Source organism: Takifugu rubripes, chromosome 1 (genome assembly GCF_901000725.2).
Source record: "Takifugu rubripes chromosome 1, fTakRub1.2, whole genome shotgun sequence".
Taxonomy (NCBI): Eukaryota; Metazoa; Chordata; class Actinopteri; order Tetraodontiformes; family Tetraodontidae; genus Takifugu; species Takifugu rubripes.
This window is the reverse complement of record NC_042285.1, coordinates 7,885,219-7,909,382: the sequence shown is the minus strand read 5'-3', so window position 1 is coordinate 7,909,382 and position 24,164 is coordinate 7,885,219. Positions and strand designations below refer to the sequence as shown.

The 24,164-nt window shown below is 40.3% G+C and overlaps 1 protein-coding gene across 6 annotated transcripts in view; it reads right to left on the bottom strand.

Annotated features, from left to right (window-relative positions):
• myocd (myocardin) overlaps nt 1-24,164 on the bottom strand; it is a 91,074-nt gene that overhangs the window by 6,998 nt on the left and 59,912 nt on the right. For 3 of the 6 annotated variants that reach the window (XM_029834762.1, XM_029834774.1, XM_029834781.1), the window contains 4 exons: nt 8,310-8,375; nt 1,390-1,571; nt 474-578; nt 66-367 (listed from right to left, as the gene is read on the bottom strand). In XM_029834762.1, the coding sequence (XP_029690622.1) occupies nt 66-367; nt 474-578; nt 1,390-1,571; nt 8,310-8,375 (655 nt within the window). Of the gene's footprint in view, nt 1-65; nt 368-473; nt 579-1,389; nt 1,572-8,309; nt 8,376-17,450; nt 23,031-24,164 lie in introns of those variants that run through there. The other 3 variants (XM_011619603.2, XM_029834776.1, XM_029834764.1) reach the window with 3 other exon arrangements.

The window sequence follows — 24,164 nt, the reverse complement described above, 5'->3', positions numbered from 1 at the left end:
AAAGACCCTTCTGTGTAATTTAGTTTTGGTTAAAAACCTATTTAGAGGCATCTACAGTAACTTACTTCTGAGTTTGGCTCTGTAGGTGAGGCTGGTAGCTGAATGTAGGCTGTCGCTGTTGGATTTGGGCTTGGCTCTGGCTCTGTGATGGCTGCTGATGTGCCTGAGCTTGTTTCTGCTGGCTGAGGATCTGTAGCTGCAGGAAAAGCTGCTGCTGCTGGAGCAGTCGGGCATAGGCAGAGTCCATGGGTGGAGGGGACCTCTCTGCTTTCTGGTCTGGAGGAATGTACTGATGGTACTTGAGTTTTTTAATTTTTGGTTTCACATCTTTGGGCTTCTTATGGCGGTTCTTGTCTGATGTCTTTGACTGTTATGAATGAGAACATGGTCAACATGCATGATTTAACTAGCCACTTTAAATTATTCAAATTAACTATCACAGAGGAATGAAAAGAATGATACATGTTTCTGACCTTGACAATGGCAGGAACACTTATTGGAGAAGTATTCTGAGGGCCGTTGGCTCCAGACAGGCCTTGATCCCCATTTTGATCAGGTGGATCTTGGGTCACATTTCCCTATTTAAAAAAGAATTTAAAAAAAGCTATAGTGCTTATGTATATACAGTATTTATATAATAAATCTACCTCAAAGTGGGTCAAACAACATAAAACCAACACTTAAAAATCTTTTGATTGATTTACCATTTTTAGTACATTTTGCCATATTTTTTGGAAATAAATTTGGGGGGGCATTCACTGTAGGCTCTAATGGTTGTGTAATTGTTAAATTAAAACATGCCCAAGCACCCCTATTTTATGCATACAAATAACACCTGGACAGTGCGTCTTTAAATCTTATACTATACTATAATAATGTCTATTTACTTTAGTTTTCTCTGTGTAGATTCCTCATATTTTGTGATTTCAATCCTTCCTTAACATACTATATCTGAATTATAGCTGAAGTGAGGAGGCACAGTTACAAGAGAGTTTACATGAAATGGAATAATTATACACAAATATGAACATGTATTGATGTTCAATTTACAGAACTATCCCGAAAAGTTCCAAACACCAACTTTCCACTGACAGGAGAACATTTTGGAGACGACTATGAACGGACCTTTTCTGGCACGAGGAACGAGGAATTTTGTGACCGTTATAAATGACGATCATTGGAGCAAGGTAAGCAACGTAAAAATAACAGCAGCTGTGGAGGCTGCAGGCTTGGTATGCAGGAGTGTGTCACCAGTTCAACTGATTCTGCCAGTTAGTGGTGCAGTTCACTCTGTCACCACCAGAAGGCAGAAGGTGCAAAGTAGTTCTTTCTGGAAGGTATATAAAATAATAAAATTAACATAAAGAAAACAAGGCTTTTTATTTTTACCTCTTGTGAGCTGGTAAGTTCAGGTGAGGATGAGGAGGCTGCCCTGCCAACAACATCAGATGAAGGGCATGCCGATCCTTGCGATTCATCACTGTTGTGCTGCTCGGGGGACAAACACTCACTGCTGCTGTCCTCCTCGAATGCATAGGAATCCTCCTGCTTTGGGAAATTGCCATGGTTTACTGCGAAGAAAGTACAACGGTATTCATTTCAGACAAGATCTCTGGACAAGCAGGGCATCAGCTCTTTAACTGTGACAGCTGTGAAAATCTTGAATTGTAGTAATGTTTCTTCTGACTTCTGACCCCACTGACTCCCTAGTTTTAGGGGTCAAAGGCCATGTTAATTGTAATTTTTATGTATGATGAATGTGTTGCTCCTCTGCTCTTTCTATCCTTCTCCTTGCTCTATGCCCCATTCTCCTCCTCCTTTACCAGACCAGCCATCAACAGGAAGGCCCCCCAATTTGACCTCTGGTCCTCCTCAAGGTTTCTTTGTTAAAAGGGAGGTTTTTTTTGTTGCCACTGTTGGCTTGGACTCAGTTTTTGAGTTTCTGTAAACTGACTAAGAATTTAATCATTAAGAATTTAATTTAATAGACACTTTATGAATAAAGTAGTATTACATTAAATGGCAAAAACATTTGGGGGCTATATTCTGCTAGGTTACAATGGGCAGAGACTGTCCTTTGATTGTTGCCATGAATGTTGTTTATGGGAACCTTGCGGTAGTATTTACATGCTGTTTGTTGATCCCTGATGCCAAGTGCAACATTAACCCCAAAGGTGTTACACTGTGTGGATATGAACCTGATATTGCCACTTTACTTCCACAATAATGCTGATTGGCTGGACTGTACCCAGCTTTAGATTAGCTATCTGACTTGTGTGAGTGCATGAATGCACGCATGTCTTAATGATATTCACATGTGTGTGAGTAATGATATAACATTATTTTGCATTCATGTGAGAGGACAGGAATAGACCCTGGTTTCAATCATAGCTCCATTCTCTCTCTCGCTCTCTCTTTCTCCCTCACTCATACACACCATGCATGCACACACACACACACACAGGACATAACATACAAACATCAATGGACTTGCAAAGACAGTTATGGTCTGATCTACTAGCGCTAAATTGAGGACACTACAAAACTGCACATACGAGTAGTGGGGTGATTGCATTATCTATTATGATTGCATACATAATTTTCAATGGGGACTGCCCTATTTACATGAGGATTTTACATGTGCATATATATATATATATATATATATATATATATATATATATATATATATCAGGAGCTTTATCTCTTCTATTGGCTGCTCATATAAGTCTTCACTGTCATTACCAGATTGAGGTGACAGAATTACAGGAAATCTGTAAGCCATGTACACATCCGCTGTCCAAGTGGCTGCTAACAGATGGGTCACATAGTTTCCAACATTACCGCATGGAGGTTGAAGACATCATTGGGAGTGTTGTGTGAGAGAACGTGGAGCTTTAAGGTGAGGGGTTAATGCTGCAGGCAAGCCCAACAGCCTGGTCCTGTCACAAAATGTTGGAGGAGGGGGCAAAAAACATACACAGGTACACCCACACATACATGTAAAGATGCACTCTGGCTCAAAAATACATCACCACTTCTGAAGGAAAAGGGTGGAACAAAATACAGCTGCTGTTCGTCTCAATAAACGGTTCACTCCTCTTGCCGAAGGTAGTGTAGTGTAAACCAGCTGACCGCAGCCCACCGTCTCTTTTTCGCAACATGTTTACTCAGAGCTCAAGAGGGCAAACATAAAAACGCTAAAGCACCACAGTCCAGACAGAAAAACAAAATGGTTGTCCTGCCTAGAATGATATAGAGAGAGTGAGTTACATGTTGAACATTTGAAGACTAACAGCGTGAGGGCAGAGTGCTGCAGTTGGATAACTTGGGCCTGATTTGAAACATCGCTAAATCAGAGTATCTAAAGTATCTAAATCAGAGCACGCATGTTGTTCAAAGAACCGTGTTGAAGAGAACTTTTCAAAGCCATGCTAACAAGATTTTTGGAGACCTGAAACAAGTTTTAGGCACTCTCTGGAATAAGCCTGACAAACTGGAAAAAAATGTAAGTATATTCTCACATCAACAATGTGTATGTTCATTTGGTGCTCACTACCTATGGTCAGTAATGTAGGTAAAGAAATCTACACACCATCAATGGTTACGATGACACCCAGTGATATGATCACACTAGCCTAGCTGAGGTGTATACAACCAACCATATATTTTCAGCCCAATTGCTTGATCTCTAGTTTATAAACCCGCAAGAGTTTAAATTAGACACTTTGAGACATTAGACACTTTTAAATACTATCATGAATCATTTCTACAGTGCTTTATGAATGTTGATGTGGGCAGCATCAACATAAAGTATTGTTAATGCATTAGACTTTACTAGGTAAATGTCCCAATTGGCCTCTAATTAAACTCATAAAAACAACTAGAGAACTTCGGAAAAATGTGTCGCACAGGAAGGCTGCACTGCCCTGATTCACCATGAATATGCTTGAAAATAAGTGACAAACAAATGAATCAAATGAATGTTTTCACCCTTTTCAATCAGGGGAATGCTTACGAATGCTTAATTTCTAAGATATTAAAAAAATAACTTTAACATTTGTCCAGACATTAACAAATGTCGTTGGATCTGCTGATCTGTCTGAGAAAATGCTCAGAAGAACAGTAAAAAGACTTGACCACACAAAAGACAAACCACAGTGCTATCGATAATAGATTACTTTCTGTATGAAAAATCAGGATGAAAGCAATGCTCTTGTGCAGGTGGCATCATATAAAACCAGAGTCTGCAAAGTCAAAAGACTGCATTAGATTCCCAAAACTAAAAGGCCTTAACCTCCATTCAAATTAAGTAAGCTTCTTAAAAAAAAAAAATTGATGGGATGGGAAGAATGGAAATGATAGTTATTTTTAGGGCACAAAATGCCTTTGTTATTTCATTCTGGCTGACTTTGTCAAAGTATAATCTAATGTTGAAAGGCCTACTTTAAACATTTTACCTTTTTGTTTGACAAAATGCTGAAGTCATGCTTGTTAGAGCAGATTACCATCTCCAACAGAGCACTTCACACTACTGAGCATCAAGCTAGAACAGTGGTTTGTTAATACACACATCTGGGATGGGAGTAGATGCTCTTCTTCATCAAAACAAACTACTAAACACACATACACATACACGTGGAGTCAACTGGCGAGTGTCCCACTCTGATACCTGTCATTGTGATATCACAGTCTAAAGGGATAATATTCATTTGAACCAGCATCAGTGGCCCCAGGCTGAGAGCTAGTTTCTTATAATTCTACCTCATCTGGCTGAGTCTGCACAACAGAACATCAGCACCACAACGTCAACAGCCAAACAATCTCTACTTGTACTATTGCTTACAGGAAACTGCACACATTTTTTTATTTAATATTTTGACCTAAGGTGTCAGTGATGAGAGAAGGACATGGCTGAGAGGAGAATGAGGCACTTATTTGGTCAAAAATATATTGAGATAGTGAGATATTTCCAAAGATTAAAGGTTACATGGCCAAAATAGAAGAAATAATGTCAAGCTTTGTGTAACATAATTTAAGGATATTATGTCTCATGACAAATGGGCTATGAAGGCACCATGTCATGGAGAAATTTACAAAGACATCAAACAAAATAAACTAAATAACTTATGTGTAATGAGCAATATTTAGCAATATTTGTCTCCAAATGGAGCAAATATTTGGCTTAATTTGTTATTCAAACTAGATTCATGAAATCCTTTGAAATTTAGAGGAGGGTAGAAAGCCCAGTAAGAAGGAATAAATACTCGTTCTATAGATACTTAACCTCTCTAAACTTTTTATTTACATCCCGAAGACACAATATATTCCCATCACTGGCACCTACTTTACAGGTCATAACAACAAAAACAATAAAAACAGCTGAAAAAACTTTTTCAATATGTAACTTTCACATCAGTAACAAGCCATGAATGAGAGGGATGACTGTTGGAAAATGGAGGTGCAAGACCATTTGAGGTAAATACAACAAAGACGATGATGGGAACAGCAAATTTGACCACTTAGATCTTTTGGTTCTAGTGGCTTGCTTCCTCAGTCACTGCCGGTGACCATCCAGCAGCAGAGTTAATAACCAGCCCAAGTCTCTTGTCTCACCTGTCACCAGCCTGATTTAGAATCTGATTTGACATCAAGGGACACGGAAAGCTTTCAATTGGTTTCAGCATGATGTAATGTGAGCCAGGAAGGCAAAAGCTGGATTTCAGGCTTTTAAACATTCTGTAACAGTATTAAAACACACTAGGCACTTACTGGAATGTATCATGTATCTGCTGACTGTAGCTGTCAAAGGTAAACATCACAGTAAGAGGTAAGATGTATGGTGAGCTAGGCACAAGTAAGTCCTTTGTGTTTCCATTTACTGAGGATTAAAGTGCCGCTGTTGATAGAATAAAAATAAATGCTTTTCAAGAAGAAGGAGCACCATAAACTTACAGCCCTGGTCCTATTATCTTAATAAGAAAATGGATGTTGTGTGCATTTAGACCTGTTGCCTGCTGGCCAACAGTGCGTTTCGTTGCAGACCGCACGCCAGTTGGGCCTGAAGAGGATTTTTGGACAGGCCAATAAACACTTGATGTTCCCTCGGTAAAATCTACACCGACTCTGTACAGTGTTCATCTCCCAGTGGGTCTAACACAATCAGGCTGGGCTTAAATATTGGATCACTTGACTCAGTGAAGAGAAGGAGGTTGATCCTAGTCAAGACAGAAAGAAGTCTTTGGTGAACGAGTAAGAGAGTAAGAGGGAGTGCACTAACAAATGCAAGGGTTTGCCTCTGTTGGAATACATCCAACATAGACATGACTACTTAATTAAAAGGGACATGTAGCAACCATGGGGCAAATTGCAGTCCTGACTGCCACCTTATCTGTGACAAACTCCTAGAAACTGATAGGACCTCACTGGATCTCTGGATTCCATTCCCCTGCACACTTACTGGTTTTATCAGGAGGCTGAGCCTCTGCAAAATGGCAAATGGTGCCAGAGATATCAACAAATCCCTGGCCTGAAGTCTCGGCCCTCCCCTTGTCCTGTCCCATCGTTGTCCGCGCTGGCGAGTTGAAACACTGACATCGCTAAGTGCTCTTGTTTGCCAAGACCACCCCCTTTTGCCAGAGTGACTGATAAGATTTAAACAACCTCAATATTGTAATTTTTTATTTCTTTATGATGAAAATCTGATCCTCTGGAATGAGGGAACATATCCCCACTGATTAACATTTGCACCTGGCATTACAAACACAAGATATTGTCCATGTTTCAAAACTGAAAGTGAAATTGGAGCTGTGCCTTTCGGACAGTGTAGGACAGATGATACTAGCTAAAGCAGGCTTACTAATAATTTTAGAAACAAAAGATTTGTGTTTGTCAAACAAATACTTATTGGTATCCTTTTTTGGGGGACCAAAACACCAAAGGTTGTACCTTTGTCTTACACAAAAGTGGATAAATGAAAACCATTTAAGACTAAAATGAGCAGTTCTAAGGAAAAATACTGAGTAGACCATTTAAAAGGCCTAATAAGTTAACGTTACTGTGCATTTTTCCCCTTGCTCATAGGATTTTAAAACAGTAACATGTTACACAAAATGTAATTCATCTCATCATGTTTTGGTGTCTGGGTGTTCCTCCACTTTGATGTGCTGTTCTGCTATTTGCGTGCTGTAAATAGGTAAACATTGCTGCGCTGAGAGCTTCTTCCAGTACAGGAACATTCCTTGAAGGCCACTCACAGGCTATGCTGCCTTCCTTGCTGGATATCTGGCACATTTATCCACCTGCTTCCTCTGTCTCCACTCCTGCCCTGTCTGTACCTGTGGATTTATCCACCTCTGGAATCTGGAGCTGCTTCTCTTCACAACATTTGTCATCTTGGTCGTTTTTATTCAGTTTGTCTTTGTCGGCTTTGGTGTTTTAATCTTTCCTTCAAAGACTTTTTAAGTCGGCCAAGCACCTAATGTATTTACAAATCATTTAGCAGCAGAAGTCATAAAAATGAGAGGAATCCTGTAATGACTGTCACAATAGATGTATTTTATTGTTTGATTCAAAAATTTGGTCCTATTATTAGTTTTAATAAGCCATTATCTGTTCACATTTAAAAACCACAAACAATTCAATTTAAACAACTGAAATGTTGCTTTCCACAAAGATTGATAACTTTGTAAATATTTTACAATATTTTTAACCATTTTGACAGTACAGTTAATTTTGATAGTTCATTGTTACTGTAATATTTTTGTTCTGGTTTTTTTGAACAAAACTCTGATAAACCAGTTCAACACCACAAAACTTTTGAAGAATATTTTTTAATGCACATGTTGTCCGGGTGGAATATTTCGAAGCTATTATGTTGACATTAGTACCTTAACTTCAACAAAAGTACAAAGGAATTTTAAAAAAATATCTACTTGCTAAGTTTTAGTTAAAATGCTCATTATGGATTTACATTAACACAAACTATTATTGTACACCAGTAACCATGTGATTAGTCTACGTAATCGATAAGCAAACAAATGGATTGTGATTAATCCATTCCCCCATCTGAATATGTCCCTAAAGGTCAAATAAAACCAGACATACCTCCAGACTCTGATATAAAAGATATATTTTTATATCAGTGTTATCTTGTTGTGTTATCTATGTTAGCTTTCTTCTGTATGTTTTCATTTTGCTATCTAAAACCAAATAAGGGGAGGAGTGTGTGAGACAGAAAGAGAGTGTGTGCATGTGTGCATGCACATGCAAGCTTGTTTCTGCATTTGTTCAGGCTCAGTGTTACTCACGAGGCATGATGCCTTGGTCTGCCAGCTGCTTGCGTGTCCTCCTCTGCTGAAGTCTTAACTGTAGGACTGAAGTCAGAATGGGGAAGGAGAAGAAGAGCAAAAGGGAAGGTGAGATCAAGGTGTGGAAAGACAGGTAAGGTACAGACAAAAAAGTGAGAAAAGACAGATACTGCAAACCACTTAGTAACACAGGGTTGGATTTTTTTTAAAAAATTTTTTAAACCCACATCATCTACAAGCCAGAAAGCATCAGATGTCAGTTTACAGTGTGATCAGACAAATGTGCAGTTTGAACTGTATATGCATATGCATACGGAAAACACAAAGAAAACAGCGTGGCTTGCTCACAAATATTTCTATGAGCAGGATGGAGAATGATAAACACAGCTCCTGGCTTTTAAACAGATCAGATGAGGCAGTGTGTGGTCTGCAGGGTATGCGCACGTTTCAGTGTAGAGAAATGGTCTAGGTGGGAGTGCAGGGTCATAAACATAGATCCTCCCCTGTGTCTGCTTGTGACTCGTGTCTGTGACTCTTGCTTTTTATTTCTCCAAAATAAAAACCATGTAGGTTTTCCCTCTTCACTTTTATCTCCAATATCTTTCTACAAAGCCTAGATCTGACACACCAGCATTAAATGTTTTCTTTTTCGTAAGGCCCTATTCACTTTTCTTCCCATCTTGCCTATTTTTAACCCCATCGAATATTTCATTTTGATGTAGACAAACGTCATGCATTGTATGAATTTCTCTTTAGCTATTCTTAGGAGTCTGACTGAGTCGACAAGCTCGGGTGCCACTTCATAACACTGCACCTTCATTATGTAACAGGAGACCCTTCTCTTCACCCAACATCTGCTTTGGTTTACAGTTAGGAGGCTGTAACCTTTGAGTCACAACATCAAATGCCGCGACTGTCAGCACTGCGGCCTGAAACATGGCTGTAAATGTACAACTGATATAGGTTTTGTTCAAAAATACAGAAAAATACACATTTATTCTATCAACAAATATTTTCTTTCTACATGTCAGTGTTTAAAATTGTTATAATAGATTTGTGGTTATGATTTAGTTTTTGTTTTGCATAAGGCTGCATAATTGACTTTTTTCAATCCCTAATCTCCATAAACACATGGCAAACATGCTAGGTGATATACGTAGACCTTACTTCACTGTTTTACTTACCATTTTTTCTGGGTAAAGCACAGCATGTACTTACTTTGCTCCATTTATAAAATGATTTGATTTGTTATCAGTACAATATTTTTTTCTGCAAATAATCCCACATGGTAAAGGTTTTCCTTTCATTCTCTTACACACTGAGACATGCTAATTTCTGAATATAGGTTTTCCCTTAGAGGCCAAAATGCTCTGTGTTCACTGAAGGCTTATCAATAATTATCCCTGAAAAAAAAGAAAAACTGTGTAATCTACTTTTCTTCTGTAAGTGATTCCCTCCCAGGGACAATCTGTCCTGATTGCAAAGTGCACATGTGACAGAAAAAAGAGCAGAGCCAGACTGCGTAATCACAGATCACTGAACCGTGTGCTACTCTGCCCCTCTCACTATTGATGTTCAAACTGAAGAAATTTGTTTCAACTTTCTTGACAACAAAGGACACACAAATCCACAACAGTTGTCAGATTTATTATGTAAATAGAAAATTATTTGTCCTGGTTTGCACTGGTAAAGTGATGATCATTACTCTGAACAGTTTAGTAATGCTCTGATTTACCAATCTGTTATTGTTACAGTAATAATAACACTTTTTACACTTAAACTTAGGGGTTTGTGGCATTTGTTACATAAATTCCTCGGACGTTTCCTTCAGGGTTCACAGGAATGTATTTGTGACAGATGTATCAGTGTGACTTTTAATAAACAGACATTTGTGTTTATACTGACACAGAAAACAAAAATCAGCCTAGTAGTTCAAGGTCATCGCATGAACAGGAGTCAGGTACAAGTTGGGTCAGCATTCCAAAATTACCAGAAAGTTGCTCAAGACTTTTCAGTAGTCAACAGTGGGATACCAGTGTGATCCAGACAGCACTTCAGCACACAAGCCAACTCATTCCAGAGGTAAGTTTCTTCTTATCTGTTGCCAGAATGTCATTGAAATTGACTGGATGGTTCAGGCTTGAATTCTATTTATTGTTTGGAAACAGCAGCAATATCCAAAGGTGCCACTATCAATCATTCCAAAATGTTTAAATATGGAATTAATTTTGATAAGCATTTAGTAATAAGCTTGAGGGAAGTGTTCACTTTGAAGTAATCTAAGTCAACTAAATTTGACCAATGGAGTCCTCATTAATAATGAGTTGAAATGTCACTTAATTTACAAGATGATGTGTTTATATAAATAGCATTTTGAGCTATCACTGATCAATTTGTCTTCAAAAGCAGATCATCTGCAGCTGGGCTGGCACAGTGTTAACTAGAACCACACTGACAAAACGTTCCAGATGACCCAGCAGCATATTCTTTCATCAATTGTTTACAAATGAAAAGCAAAAATATTGTGAAAATCTCAGTGACCTTGTTTCAAACATGGCTTTTCTTATTGGATTAAGAAGCTTTTTTGTCATACAAGAATACAATGAAATTTCCTGCAGCAACCTCTTCACAGCCACGAGGAAGAGTCCAAATGGTTCATTTTCGGCACTGCATAAGGGTTGTCGTGGCATTTCGTATAAGGGTCATTTGCAAGATCAATTACGACAGAGGTTACCTGGAATATAAAAGGGATCCAGTGTTGTCCTGCTACTGTAGCTGAGGACGTGTGTGTACCTCCCAGTCGTGTTCTAATTTAGTCACTAGACATCCTTTCATCACACACGGGCTTTAATGGATAAGCATATGTGCATGCACACGAGATAATGCTTGGGAAAAATCCCACCGGTTGGGGATTATTTATATACAGCTTGTGAAGATATGACAACATTTTTATTGATCATGGCAGTGAACTGAAAAGATCACCAGATTCACCAGCAGCTCAGCTTCTGCGGTGAAGTTTGGAGGGCAGATTTTGACTACTGTGCGGGACATGGTTATTTATGCTAATATAGCCAACCTGGGATGCTATGAGTGGCCTCTACGTACTAGATAAATCTCCTGAGCATCTCCAGTTTACTCCAACTAAATCTAATATCTACTCCAAAGCCTTCACTGTCAGAAATTTGAGAGTCACACATATTATTTGTTACCATCAATTAGGTTTAAAAGAAATTCTTCTGAAAAATTCTTAGGAAATTACTCTTTTCCTTTGTAACTTAATCACTGGAGCAAAAAATTCGATATTAGTCAATTGTCATCCGTTGCAGTCTTTCTAGATTAGCCACAAATTTTATCCACCTTTGTCACAGTAGCACTCGGACATTATTCAATCTGCACCGAGCTTGTAACCTTTGCATGGGAGTGGGAACCACCACTGAGCAGTCTTGAAGATCCTGCAGTTGTTTCTTCTTAGATGCAGTGGAGCTGGCATACTACACTTTACATCCTTGGGTCAGGACACTCTCTATTCTGCCGTGGTAAAAGTTTTTCAGTGGAGGTTGAAAGACTTTGTTCCCTCTCAGCGTTATCAAGAAAAAGAGATGCTGCTGCTTTATAATAATGTGAAACATGTTTACAGTCCATTCAGATCCTTTGTTTTGGTCTGTGAAACTTGTGACCTGCTTCAATTCTTCTCAATTGATGCTCAGGGCTTAGAGCAGTTCGGTCCTCAACTTCCAGGTGCTAATGGAGATTTCTTTGTGTCTTCTTGGTGTTGGGGTTGAGGTGGGTGTCACTGCAGCAGGCCACCAGCAATTGGACATCTTCCCTATATGGTGCTTTGCCATTGTTGTTGATCAGCTCCACAAATTTGCAGTAGCATCTGGCAATTTGATGAGGTACTGGAGCCATGAGTTGTGACGCAGTCCCAGTATGTACAAGACTGGACTCAGAACACATGGGAGAGAATGTGGGAGTGCCCATTCTGACCTGGTGGGGTCTGGTAGGAGGTAGGGACTATAGCTCGCTGTAGTGAATGGTTAATATTAGTGCATACTGCAGCAGGCTGGTAGGCACATAATTTCAGCATCTTCCCTGGTGCTCCATCTGGTCGTAGTGCTTTGCTAATGTCGATGCCATGCAGGACTTGCAGTAACTAATGTTTTTGGGTGGTGGGGGGCTGGTCAGCCTTAAGTCAGCTTTTTGTACTCTGCCTGCTTGCTTATCCCCTTCAAAGTGGGGGAAAGACATTGAGCTAGTCTGGGAGAGAAATGTTACTAAAGGGGGTGTGTGTTTTGCACTGTGTGTAGTCTGTATTGTTCTGGATGGACTTCCACATGGACTTGTTTGGCTCTGCTTTCTGTATTTTGTTTTAGCAGCTTTGGTGCCTCTCTTCAGGTCTGCTTTAGCCTTCCTGTAGTCCTACCTGTGTCACAACCTCGGTGCTGAATCCCTGACTGGGAGTAGTGCTCTGATGTTGGTGTTAAACCAGGGTTTGGGTTGGAGAACATGTTCACCTGTTTTCTTGTCGTTACACGGTCCATGCAGAAACTGATTTAAGACAGCACAGAGGGTCATCACAACTCCATGTCTGAGTCCTCAAGGATCTCCCATAACATGTTCTCAAAACAGTCCTACAAGGATAGTGTGGCCTACAAGGAGATAGTTGGCTTGTACTGTGGCTCAGGCCTGCAAATGAGGGTTTGTAAGTTGGTGTCAGAAACAAGGAAATATGGTCCAAGTGTCATATGTGAGGGGAAGGGCAGGTCTTGTAGGCTCCCGAAATGTTTGTGTGGACCTCATCTAGTGTTCCTACAATCCTTGTTTTAACGTCAACCTTCTTGTCACCTGACAGGCCTCTGTCACCCTACTAGGAAATGGTCTCCTCTCCTCTCCTCTCCTCTCCTCTCCTCTCCTCTCCTCTCCTCTCCTCTCCTCTCCTCTCCTCTCCTCTCCTCTCCTCTCCTCTCCAACCCCGCTGATCCACTCAACTCGACTCTACTGGCAGCTTAATTTAGTTAATATAATGTATTTCTGTATGTATTTTCTATGATCTATGCATATTCTCTCCTCTCCTCTCCTCTCCTCTCCTCTCCTCTCCTCTCCTCTCCTCTCCTCTCCTCTCCTCTCCTCTCCTCTCCTCTCCTCTCCTCTCCTCTCCTCTCACTCTACCCAGTCGGCCATCAGCAGGAGGGTCCCCCTACATGAGCCTGGTCCAGCTCAAGGTTTCTTCCTGTTAAAGGGGAGTTTTTCTTTGCCACTGTTGCTTGTTTGGGGTCAGGCCCTGAGATTCTGTAAAGCGTCTAGAAACAATTTTGATTGTAAAAGACGCTATATAAAAAAGATTGATTTATTGATTCTAAAATCCGATGAGCAAAGTCTTTCATTTTGTGTGGTTAATGGCTCCTGCAGCAATGCAGAAGCCCTCTGAGTCTTTTTTCTGTTGCTTTCTAATTCTCTCATGCAGCTACATTAGCCCTTGAGTAGTAATATACAGAAGCTACAACCACTGGAATTTAACGTGGCAGTTAAAAAAATCTACATAACATCGATAAAAATTCCACGTCTGGAAAGCAGTGTCTCTCAATAACGGCAGTGACCATGCGTAAACTGCTGTAAATATAGACGCACATGCCCCTCCTCTTATCTTAAGGCCTCGTTATGCTTCTGCGTAGCCTGTCGGCCACATGAACACGTTTTCTATATAGATGGGATTCATCATCTATACTTCTATAGACTGTCGTCTGGTTTGCTATGAAACTTTCCATATAAGTGATAGATGCCATACCATTTTTAACGGTCTGTCATCTGCTTCTCTGTTTGAATCCCAATGAGTGCAGAGGGGAAACCTTCATAATTATATTTACTGACAATCCCTCCAGGCATGTCAAACTCAGTCCTCGAGGGCCACGATCCTGCCGGGTTTTCTATCCCACTGAATGCATTTTCAGCCTGGTAGGACAGAAAACCTGGCAGGATCGTGGCCCTCGAGGACTGAGTTTGACACATGTGAATTATTAGAAAGTTTTGATTAGCGAAAAGCACATACACCAAGACATCCATTGTAGAAAAAAACAAAACAGACAGAGAACACTCTATGAGTGGGCAATAAGAAAATCAGACAAGCTATTCCATTTGTCATTTAGCTCAAATGCTCAAATAAAGGATATATGACCAGTTTCTTTGCTGAATTCAAATTGATAGTGAAAAATTAGATCACCCTGGCCAAAACAAAAACGTCATGGCACAAAACAAAGTAAAGTTGGAATAATGACACCTAGAATTTACTTAGTTTGCTGAACTAGTCACTGGTCTGCCATGGTCTGCAGTCCCTCTCTATACAGTTATAATTTTTAGGAGGAGCACGATGTGCCTCTGTGATGGTCACAGATGATGCAATATTGACACAAACCCCCACAAGCTACTCAGAAGCAGAAGCTTAAATGGACCTTTCCCCAAGTCTGATGTGTGGTCTGCCCAAAAGATTGCTAGCTCCACAGATAGGTCCAGAATGTTCACATGCAGCCAGGTCCCCGTTATCACCCTAATGCAACTGTCTATTTGATTGTAAATGAAGTTTAATCTTGCCCATTTTGGTAAAATGGGGACAAACATGGCCAAACTGCTGGTTTTTGTGCAGTGACAGTTAGCATAGCCCTTGTTTGCCTCGCTTCTGTTGTCTTCTTGGTGGTGCCGCTTCACGGCCCATTGTATCCTCTCAGCAAAAAAAGTCGAAATCTTTCTGCTGGATCACTCCAGCCAGTCTAGTGTTGCTTCAGGATGATAAGTTTGGCACGGGTGTAAATTCGTCTCAACATGTAGCTGCTAGCTCGCACAGAGCAACAGGTCAGGGCATCTCTATGCACTGCTAATACACTGACAGCACCTGCTTTAAATATTGAAAGGACTATATTTTTTATCCTTTGTAAATTTTTCGAGTAATCTTTAACAACTCACAGTGTGCATTGATGTAGTGATGGTATTATAATCAGTTATGCTCTCCCACCTTAGCTACAGGTGAAGCCATGATGAGGCAAAACATGAAAACTTGGACTACAACCATTTGAAATGAAAATGGAACATCAATGAACCAGCAACCTCTAGACTGGGGAAAGTCTGTAATGACCTCTTAATCTATAATTTTAGTATTGGACAGCAGTAGTTCACATAGACTTGCCAACAGGAAAATACAGTTAACAGACAGACAACTGGTTTAAATGGATCTCAAAATGCAACTCATGAGCATCAACTTAAAGAAAGCTGTAATTCTTGAACCACCTGACTGTCTGAGACTCCCCTTTACATCAACGGTTATCATGGAGAGAATTATGTGCAGCTTCACCTCTTTTACGCTCAATATTTCACTCGTGCACTCATAAATTCCCTTGACCCTTCAAATTGGTTGTTACCTTGCATCACCATATTTTAATCCTAACTATAGGCTGTTTTCCGTGGCAGTAAAGACTCAATCTTTGCACAGTCATGACCCTACTTTATAGTAACCTTATCAAAACTGAATTGGAAATGGCCCGAAGTACAATAAACTGTTGCAGCTCTGCTCACAGATATCATATAAAAAAGAGTTGTCATTCATTTTAATGTGCTGCATTCAAAAGCAAAGTGTTTGAACTATGCATCGTGGGAACATGTAATGTAACAGCAGACACGAATAGATTGACATGAATCCATATATACATGTTGGTCATGATTGAATTTCTGTGCATGGGCAATTGTGCATGTAATCTACTGCAACCTCTTCTCAGGTTCTAAACTGACCTTCAGTTTTCTAAACCCAGTTTTACTAAACTCGCAGCAGAATAATCATTTGACTTTGAGCTCCACAGATTTTTGTCAGATCAAGCCAGTGAATTTTCACTGAGCCTGAGTTAATAATTTTGAAAATGTACAGTACAAGTAAAGGCACTACCACCTTGGTTGAGCCAGTCAAAATCAAAATATGGTGTGACTTTTCGAGTAGTCACATTAAATCAGAGGAAATTTAACAACTTAAAAAATATGTCAAGACAAATCCATTCTCGAAAGCCAAAACAAAACTGCTAAATGCATGTTAGATAAACTGCCAACTCACATGGCCCCTTTGGACAATTTTATTAAGTGAATTATTGTGGAGTAGCTTGGACATGGCCAATGGGACACCTCTCATTCACTTCTGAAACATCTGCCTTGTTGTCCTCCCTGGAGCACTAGGGGTCATTTCCCAACCCACAGATCTGCTCTAAACAACTCAGAGGAAAGGCATCATTTACTCTGCCATTTCTGGTAAGCAATTAGAACTCACAGGCAAACTGTAAAGAAAAGCTGACAGCAACATTTGGCACATTCACAGCAGTTTGGAGAGTTGCTTTTAGAGAATTTAGAGTTTTAGAGGCAACAGAGAAAGCTGGGTTTTGCACTTTGCAATTGTCACTGACAGTTACACTTCCCTCAGGGAGGTGGCAGTGTTGCTCAGACTACACACAGAAATACGTTCTTCATAATGTTAAACGTTTAACAGCAAGAGAATAGAGTATGTGGAAATAACGCTCCAACAGCTGCTGTACATAAGATGGAGATATAATTGTTGCTATTATACACGCTCTTCCCCCATCTCTCAAATAGACCCATATACACCCACATACACAGCTTCCCACTGAACTACAGCAAGATAACCTGTGACCCCTCTCCAGTTCCATAATCTGCCATTATCAGCCTGCACACACTGGGAAATATCTCTCTGGTTTGCCTCAGCAGCAAGTTGGCATGGAGCAAGTGCAGTAACCTGCCCAAGACACCACCCTCACATGTCCTCTTTTTATGAGGGAAGAAACATCATCAAAGAAATACAGCCAGCCTATGAATCTCTCACAGCTTGACAGGGCACATCGTCAGGGCTCAGTTGTTACTGTGCAGGATTTCTTGACCTCGGCCAGCCTCCCTCTGATTTTCTTCTCAGCATCAATTTATGACACACCTGTTTGCTTGTGTGAACTGAAAAGCTCATCACAAGTGTCAACGCAACTTAGAGTGATATTAATGTGTGAAGGATTGCCTGTAAATGCCATGTGTTGACATTTGTTTTGCCAGGTTGCTGAGAGGAACAACAAAGAAGACATAACTTTCACACAGAGTCATCAGGTGACTTACCTGATCTAAACTTGCTTCGTATCAGTATGGAGTGTTCGGAGCCCAAAAGAGTCATAATGCTAACAATACAGGTCCAGTGTTTAAGAGGTGCAAAATGAAGTCATTCGATTTGCAGTGTGCACTTTGACCCTCCTGGTCAGCTCTGGATGAAGATTAAATGTAGCAGCCTGCTTCATCAAGTGCTCTAGTGGAAAAGTGATGTAGGGAAAATAATTCACTGGCTTTGTGGAATCTATCAGCAGCCGGTGTAAGTGCTGGCTGCAGACTATGTCTTCTGCTTCCTATCCCCGAGAGGCTGACGTGGGACTGTGTGAGTCTGGTCAAGCTTTGGTCCCATCCAGCTGAAAACTCTGAGGCCCAGGGAGAGCACAGAGAGAGAGAGATATGCCCTGTATGGGGAGGAGCCTTAAAGTTTGCTCCGCCTGCCAGAGTCTGCGAGGCTGGGCAGATAGGCCCCTGCTGATGACTTCTTCCTCCTTTCTTCCTTTCCTTCACCAGTGTAAATATATCTGCCTATCAGCCCTGTTGGCCGTCATTGAAGAGGAGAGAGGGGGAGCGATTAGATCCAGATAGAGACACAGATAGTGGAGCAACAGTACAGCCAGGAGGGAGAAACTGGGAAAAGCAGAGACAGTAACTTTCCAGTGTTGGAAAAAATCTAATATTGACAGAATCTGTCTCACAGGAGCTAAATTTCCAATAATTTCACCTATTCAGTCATTGTAGATGCTTTGCACACAACATAGCCATGAAGTAATATACTAGACCATAAGTACTTATTTAACAAATGGGATTTTCTATATTAGGACTTTGTATACAGTTTGTATACATAATATATCTGTTGTACTTGCTACATTAATGTAAGATACTATATTGTTGTTAGATGCTTGGTTAGATCAAGGTTATAAATAAATAAATTAAGATGCAAAAAATGTAAAAGCATTGGTTGGGCTAATCATGTAAAACATCAATTCCCCAAATTCCATTTTATCACCAACAGAAATGTCATTGTCACTGTCATGATGATGACTGTGGGTTTTGGTCACATGCTAAAGTCCAAACGTGATTTTTATTGTTATATTTAAAAGAACAGTGGAACATTTGGTAAATATGCTTATTTTCCAGCGGTTGCCACTCCCAAATATATTTCATCCTCAACTTTCCCAAGAGCAGCTGGGGTCACGGAGGCTACAGTATATCAAGAAATCTCTCTAGATAACATTTTTTCTTGTTGAAATTTTAAAGGTTTTCCTTAATTTAGGCCCAAAGGTTTGTCTCCTAATATAAAAATATTTTCTCCATATCTTTTCATCTCCTTCAGCTCCATCTCCAGCTTGTCGCTCTCCACAAGTCCCCAAAAACATTCCCTAATATCCTCACCACTTTCCAATTTTGCTACTGTAAATACAAACTACACCAAAGAAAAGTGTGTGACTGCAGCTCTTTTCTCCACTTTCCACAGCAACCCCACACTAATCAGCCACTCAAAGCTTCTTACGGCAACAGCTCACTGCTTCTGCCCCACCGCCATCCATTTTAATCCCATCACACCATAAACACTGCTCGGCTTTTGTTGCTGAGCTTTGACATGCACACAGCAGCGATGGACACGCCAAAACATTAAATGATTCAATGTAATAAATGACGGCAATGGTTCCATTTCTGTAACCCGCGTGCTGATGTGCGCCTCAGTGAACTCCAAAAAGCAGCACAACGCTTAACTCAAATATTTACATAGAAGCTTCTCAGGCTGCAAATCTTGAGATGACAGTCACGGGTACATTCATCTTGCATGCACTGTGAATGAACACACACACATACACATGCACAGGAGTCCAGTGTCTTAATTAACAGGTGAAAGTGCTTAAAGGGAAGGTTTGTCAAAGGGTTTGACAGTGTACACACAGCATCTCTGAAAGATTCCAGGAGAGGTCACCCAGCCCTGGCTTAATCCTCCCCTTTAATTGGGGCCTATGTCAACGAATGTGACAAGTCTCATCTGAACCGTCTGGAGTTGCACATGTGTGTAAAGAAAGAGACAAAAGAAGTTCATGCTCATAAACCAATTAGACAGATCCAAGAGCATGTTTTTTTTACATTATATACATTAAGCGTGCAGCAGGCTGTCATAAGACACGTTTTTGTGCTCCTCCCTCTGATGCACTGCAAGATCTCTGATACAATAAATGTGCACGACTTGGTGAAAACCCACATTCCATGATGCTACAACCTAAGCCCAGTGAGTTTATTGGCCAACTGTGCAGACATCTAGATCAAAAACCATGACAGCCAATGTTTGGTGTCCATTCTTGTGCTTTAAGATGTAACAGATGTGAGGAGTTGAAATGCTCAAACTGCACAAAATATTATAAAAATGACATCCAAAAGTCAGCGGACTGCACGGCTATGTCATACAAAGTGACTGGGTGGTGATTTAAGCAACTGCTTCCCATTGTTGTTGCCATCAGTTCCCATAAACACCGAATCAGTCTTATTCACCCCCACACCACCACTGCAGCTGAGCAGCTGCTGATAGGAACACACACATACATATTTCAAATGCTTTAAATGTCTCTACCATCTTTGGAATCCAGCTGTCCCTTGACCAATTGCTTTCAAGAGCATCACTGGCGAACATAAAGAAGCATACTTAAGTGTACTGGCAAAAGCAGCATGAATGGAAGATCGGCTGTACTGAATGAATGCAAAAGCAGGATTCAGGATTTTACCTTAATTAGTTTTCAGTTATCTGTGGCTTACAGAGGTTGGAGGTGGTAATAGTGCCCTGTCAGTCTTTATTTTGTCTTGCAATTCTGCCTCAGTCTTCTAGATGCGGTCCTGGCTCCTGGTGATGTTTCATTGCTGGGTGGTTCTCAGATAAACGCCATAAGTGAATCAATGGTGATTCAATGTGCAAATACAGCTGACGAGAATAGCAGTACTCATAAAAGATGTAAAAGGAAGCTAAAATATGCATCATCTTTTATCTGCTGACAATGTAAGATGATAACTGCCAGAGTTGGAAGAAAATGAATGCTTCACTGTACATCATTGTAAGAACTCCCAGAAATCAGACAAATTCTATTTTTAAATTTGGGGAGAAGGGAGTTTATGTACTTTCCACTGTAAACAAAAGCTTGTATGTAATATATTTTTTAAAGACCGGTGCTAACTACCTTGCATTTCGTTTCAATGTAAACTGCTGGTATTACATGCTGCCTTATTTATCACATGTGAAAAAAATGACCTCAGATATGTTGCAATGTAAAAGCATTAAATAAAAGCAAAATAATTAAAAACTGACAGCAAACCTCCCATAAAATATTAAGACGACACCTAATAATATCCCAAATTATTACAACCAAAACTGCACTTTAAAGTGCACACAAGCACGTTTGAAATCAGTTCTCAAGCTACGGACCAGTCGGAATGGAGCTACTTATTGTCATGTAGGTCACGTGATTTCAACCATAGATCAGTTACTCTCCCAAGCACGTGTACTGGCACAAAGACAACAGTCCCAATAAAGTGCTTAAAAGTACCATTGGCTGGGGTAGATGACAGCACCTTCCTATGACTCTGGGTAGAAATAAGTGACAAATAACAGAAGACAGATGCTCTTGAACCAATTTCTATTCACAGTGTCAAAATTTGGAAGTATGATGAATCCAACACTTCCAGTTTTCACTGGTCCCCACTATACTTGTCACCACCGGCACCAACAGTGTAATATGCTATTTAAATAATTCCCACATTTACAATATTTCAGTTGTAGTGTCATGTGTCCCTCACTTTCCACAGCCCAATTATTTTTCTATTCTCCATAAAACAATTATGTGTTTTGCATAAATATTAAAAAGTAGACACCTTTTTTAAAAAACTATCACTGCACTGCAAAGAAAAACAGGGCAATAGGGTAAAATGAGGTTAGATGATGGACACTAGATTTGTCAACAGATTTAACTTCAGAGTGAGTCAGTCCTTTATCAGCAGGCAATCAGTGTTATCAGAATGCTGAATGTTCTCATGACATTGGTCACTGACAAAAAACAAGGAAACGAAGAAGATTAAGGAATGAAAACAAATTGGATGAACTATAAAGAATATAAGAGCAGAGGAGAGGGTGGAGGAGTCAGAAATATACTGTGAGAGGAGTTGACGGAGGCTTGGAAAAAAACGTAGGGATGGAGCCAAAATGCGGTTGAGTGTTTCCCTTCTTTGAGCAGTGGTTATAATGAACAATTTCCAAAGGGAGCCAACTGAATCCAAACCAGCAGTGACAGAAAGACGAGCCCAAGCCAACCACCTCCACTCCTGTCTCCAATTACACCCACTCCTCTGTGGTCATGCTTTATCTTGTCTTCAGTTTGGTCATCTTTACTGCTGTCCCCTTGCTCAGACTTCTGGACATGTCAGAATGTTTGGGAAAATGAGCTGAAAGGAATCCCAAACCCGAGCACTGGGTGCGAGGGGCTCTGACTGTCTCCGCTTCATGTAAGAGTGAAAACACAGGGAGGGGATGATGTTGTGTGTGCTTTCCTGCTTGTTTAGGTTTCAGCAATTGACATTGCCTCCAGTGCCGTCTACAGGCTCTGGCTGGCGGCCACAGAAGCGAGCAGGAGGCAGACTGGGGTGACTGTAAAGGCTTCAACAAAGAGACAGGTCCGCATCACCACAGCTTAACACTAACTCCTGCCTATTAATAAGGGCTGTAGTCTTGTTAATGTGTGTCCATGACTAACAGGGCAATAGACGGCACATAAAGAGAAACCATGTGTGCTAGGTTTAAGACTTATGATGCTTGACAGAGTGCAAAAAGAAATGAATTAAGTAAAAACTTGAACAAATAGAATGACTGAATAATGCCTAAAATATTTTCAGGTGAAGATGTCACGTTTAAATTTAGCATGGTCTGGTTGTGCAAGTAAACTGTAACAGCTTATTTTGTTCATATTTACACTAATTTGTTGGAAACTTGTTCACAAATAAATGATCCAATATTATCAGAAAGAGCATAAATGGCTATTGTAGCAGAACCAACACAATTTCTACAAAAAATGATTTCACTCCCATCGGTGTGTACTGGGACAAAGACAATGTTCCCAACAAGCTCAATCAACTGGTTGCTTGGCCGTAAGTTCTAATGAATCAACTGACACAACTGAATCTTCCCCTATGAGTTTTGTTTGGGTCTATCTACATTTCTTTCAAATCATATCAAAATAAAGCAGCAACGATAAATAACTAAAATATATTCGAAGTCACTGATTTTAACTGGTTTCATTTCAATGGATAATGGAGGACTGAAATATTGTATCAACTCATCATAGGCCAAATCAGTAGCTGGCTTCTGCCTTTTTCCATTGTGATTAAAAACCAATACCAATGACACAGTAGATTTGCATCATCTCATCACTGCATGATTCATAGAAGACATACAGAAAGGTCTCAGTACTGCAAATATTTAGCTATCTGAATCTCCTGGCCTGCTCCAGAACTTCTAAATGACCTAGCTGAAATGGCCTGTCAGGCAGCACATTCCTTCTCTCATTCAGGACCAACTGGAGCCGTGTTTTTATTGGTATGACCCCACCTCCCCACAACCTCGCAACCCCTCCTTTCCCCCACTGACATCTGTGTGACAGAATAAAACATGCAACAGTGATACCGGGTAAGATTTTAGTTCTTGCAAAAACAGTTTTGAAGAGGGTCTACGGCTGGGTCGGTAATCTGATCTAGGTACAAATAGGAAGCAGACACAAGGGTTGCCATGGGCCACAGACTGATCCCTGTGTACAGGGCTGGTATCTGCCAGGCTGGACTCCACTTGACCCAGCAGGACCACAGCCTTATTTATAGGTCTACGTGTGTGTGTGTGTTTGTGTGTGTGGTGTGTTTCTAGCTACATGTGCACGTGTGTACTACGTAATTGCACACTCACCCGGAGGGTAGTTTGTCTAATCACCAACCCTGAACATTTATCAGGGCTGACATTTTTTGCTATTCCACATTCAAACCAAATACTAGGCTACATGTGCTATCTACAGAGGGCTGACTTATGTGAATTGTAAGTAAGGAATTATGCTATCGTCATGCCGACCCATTGATTCGGTATGTTGCCTTCTTTTTTTGTGATTTTGCCCTAGATAGGTAGTTTGGAGACAAACCTTACTTTCTTCCTCATCTGATTCCAAAAGCTGAAACAACAAGCTCACACTAACAACACTGTTGCTTTTAAGACCCCAGGGACCATTGGTAGGTCATTTTTGTAGGGTTGAGAATGGGGATGTCTGTATATGTATTGGGGTTTCTTGATGTCTTTTTTCCCGCTTCTTTTACGTATGTATGTATGTATGTATGTATGTATGTATGTATGTGTGTGTGTGTGTGTGTGTGTGTGTGTGTGTGTATGTATGTATGTATGTGTAAACCCCGCCACACTACATTTATTTGTTAGGTTTGGAAAACTGTACAACACTCCTGACTGAGTGAAAAAGAATCACACAAATCTGGTCCTGCTGACGCAGTTAACAGGATTAGGGACCATATAAAGCTATTGCCTTTACCTCATTGGGTATGGCAATTTTAATGGCCTCAAGAGCAGGCAGCAGCAAAAAATAGGAAAGGCAAATCAAACTGAAACAAAGCAGAGAACTAAACTTTCATGTATTACTGTCTTACAATGTGCTTTATCAGTTGTCAGGCAGTAAGCTC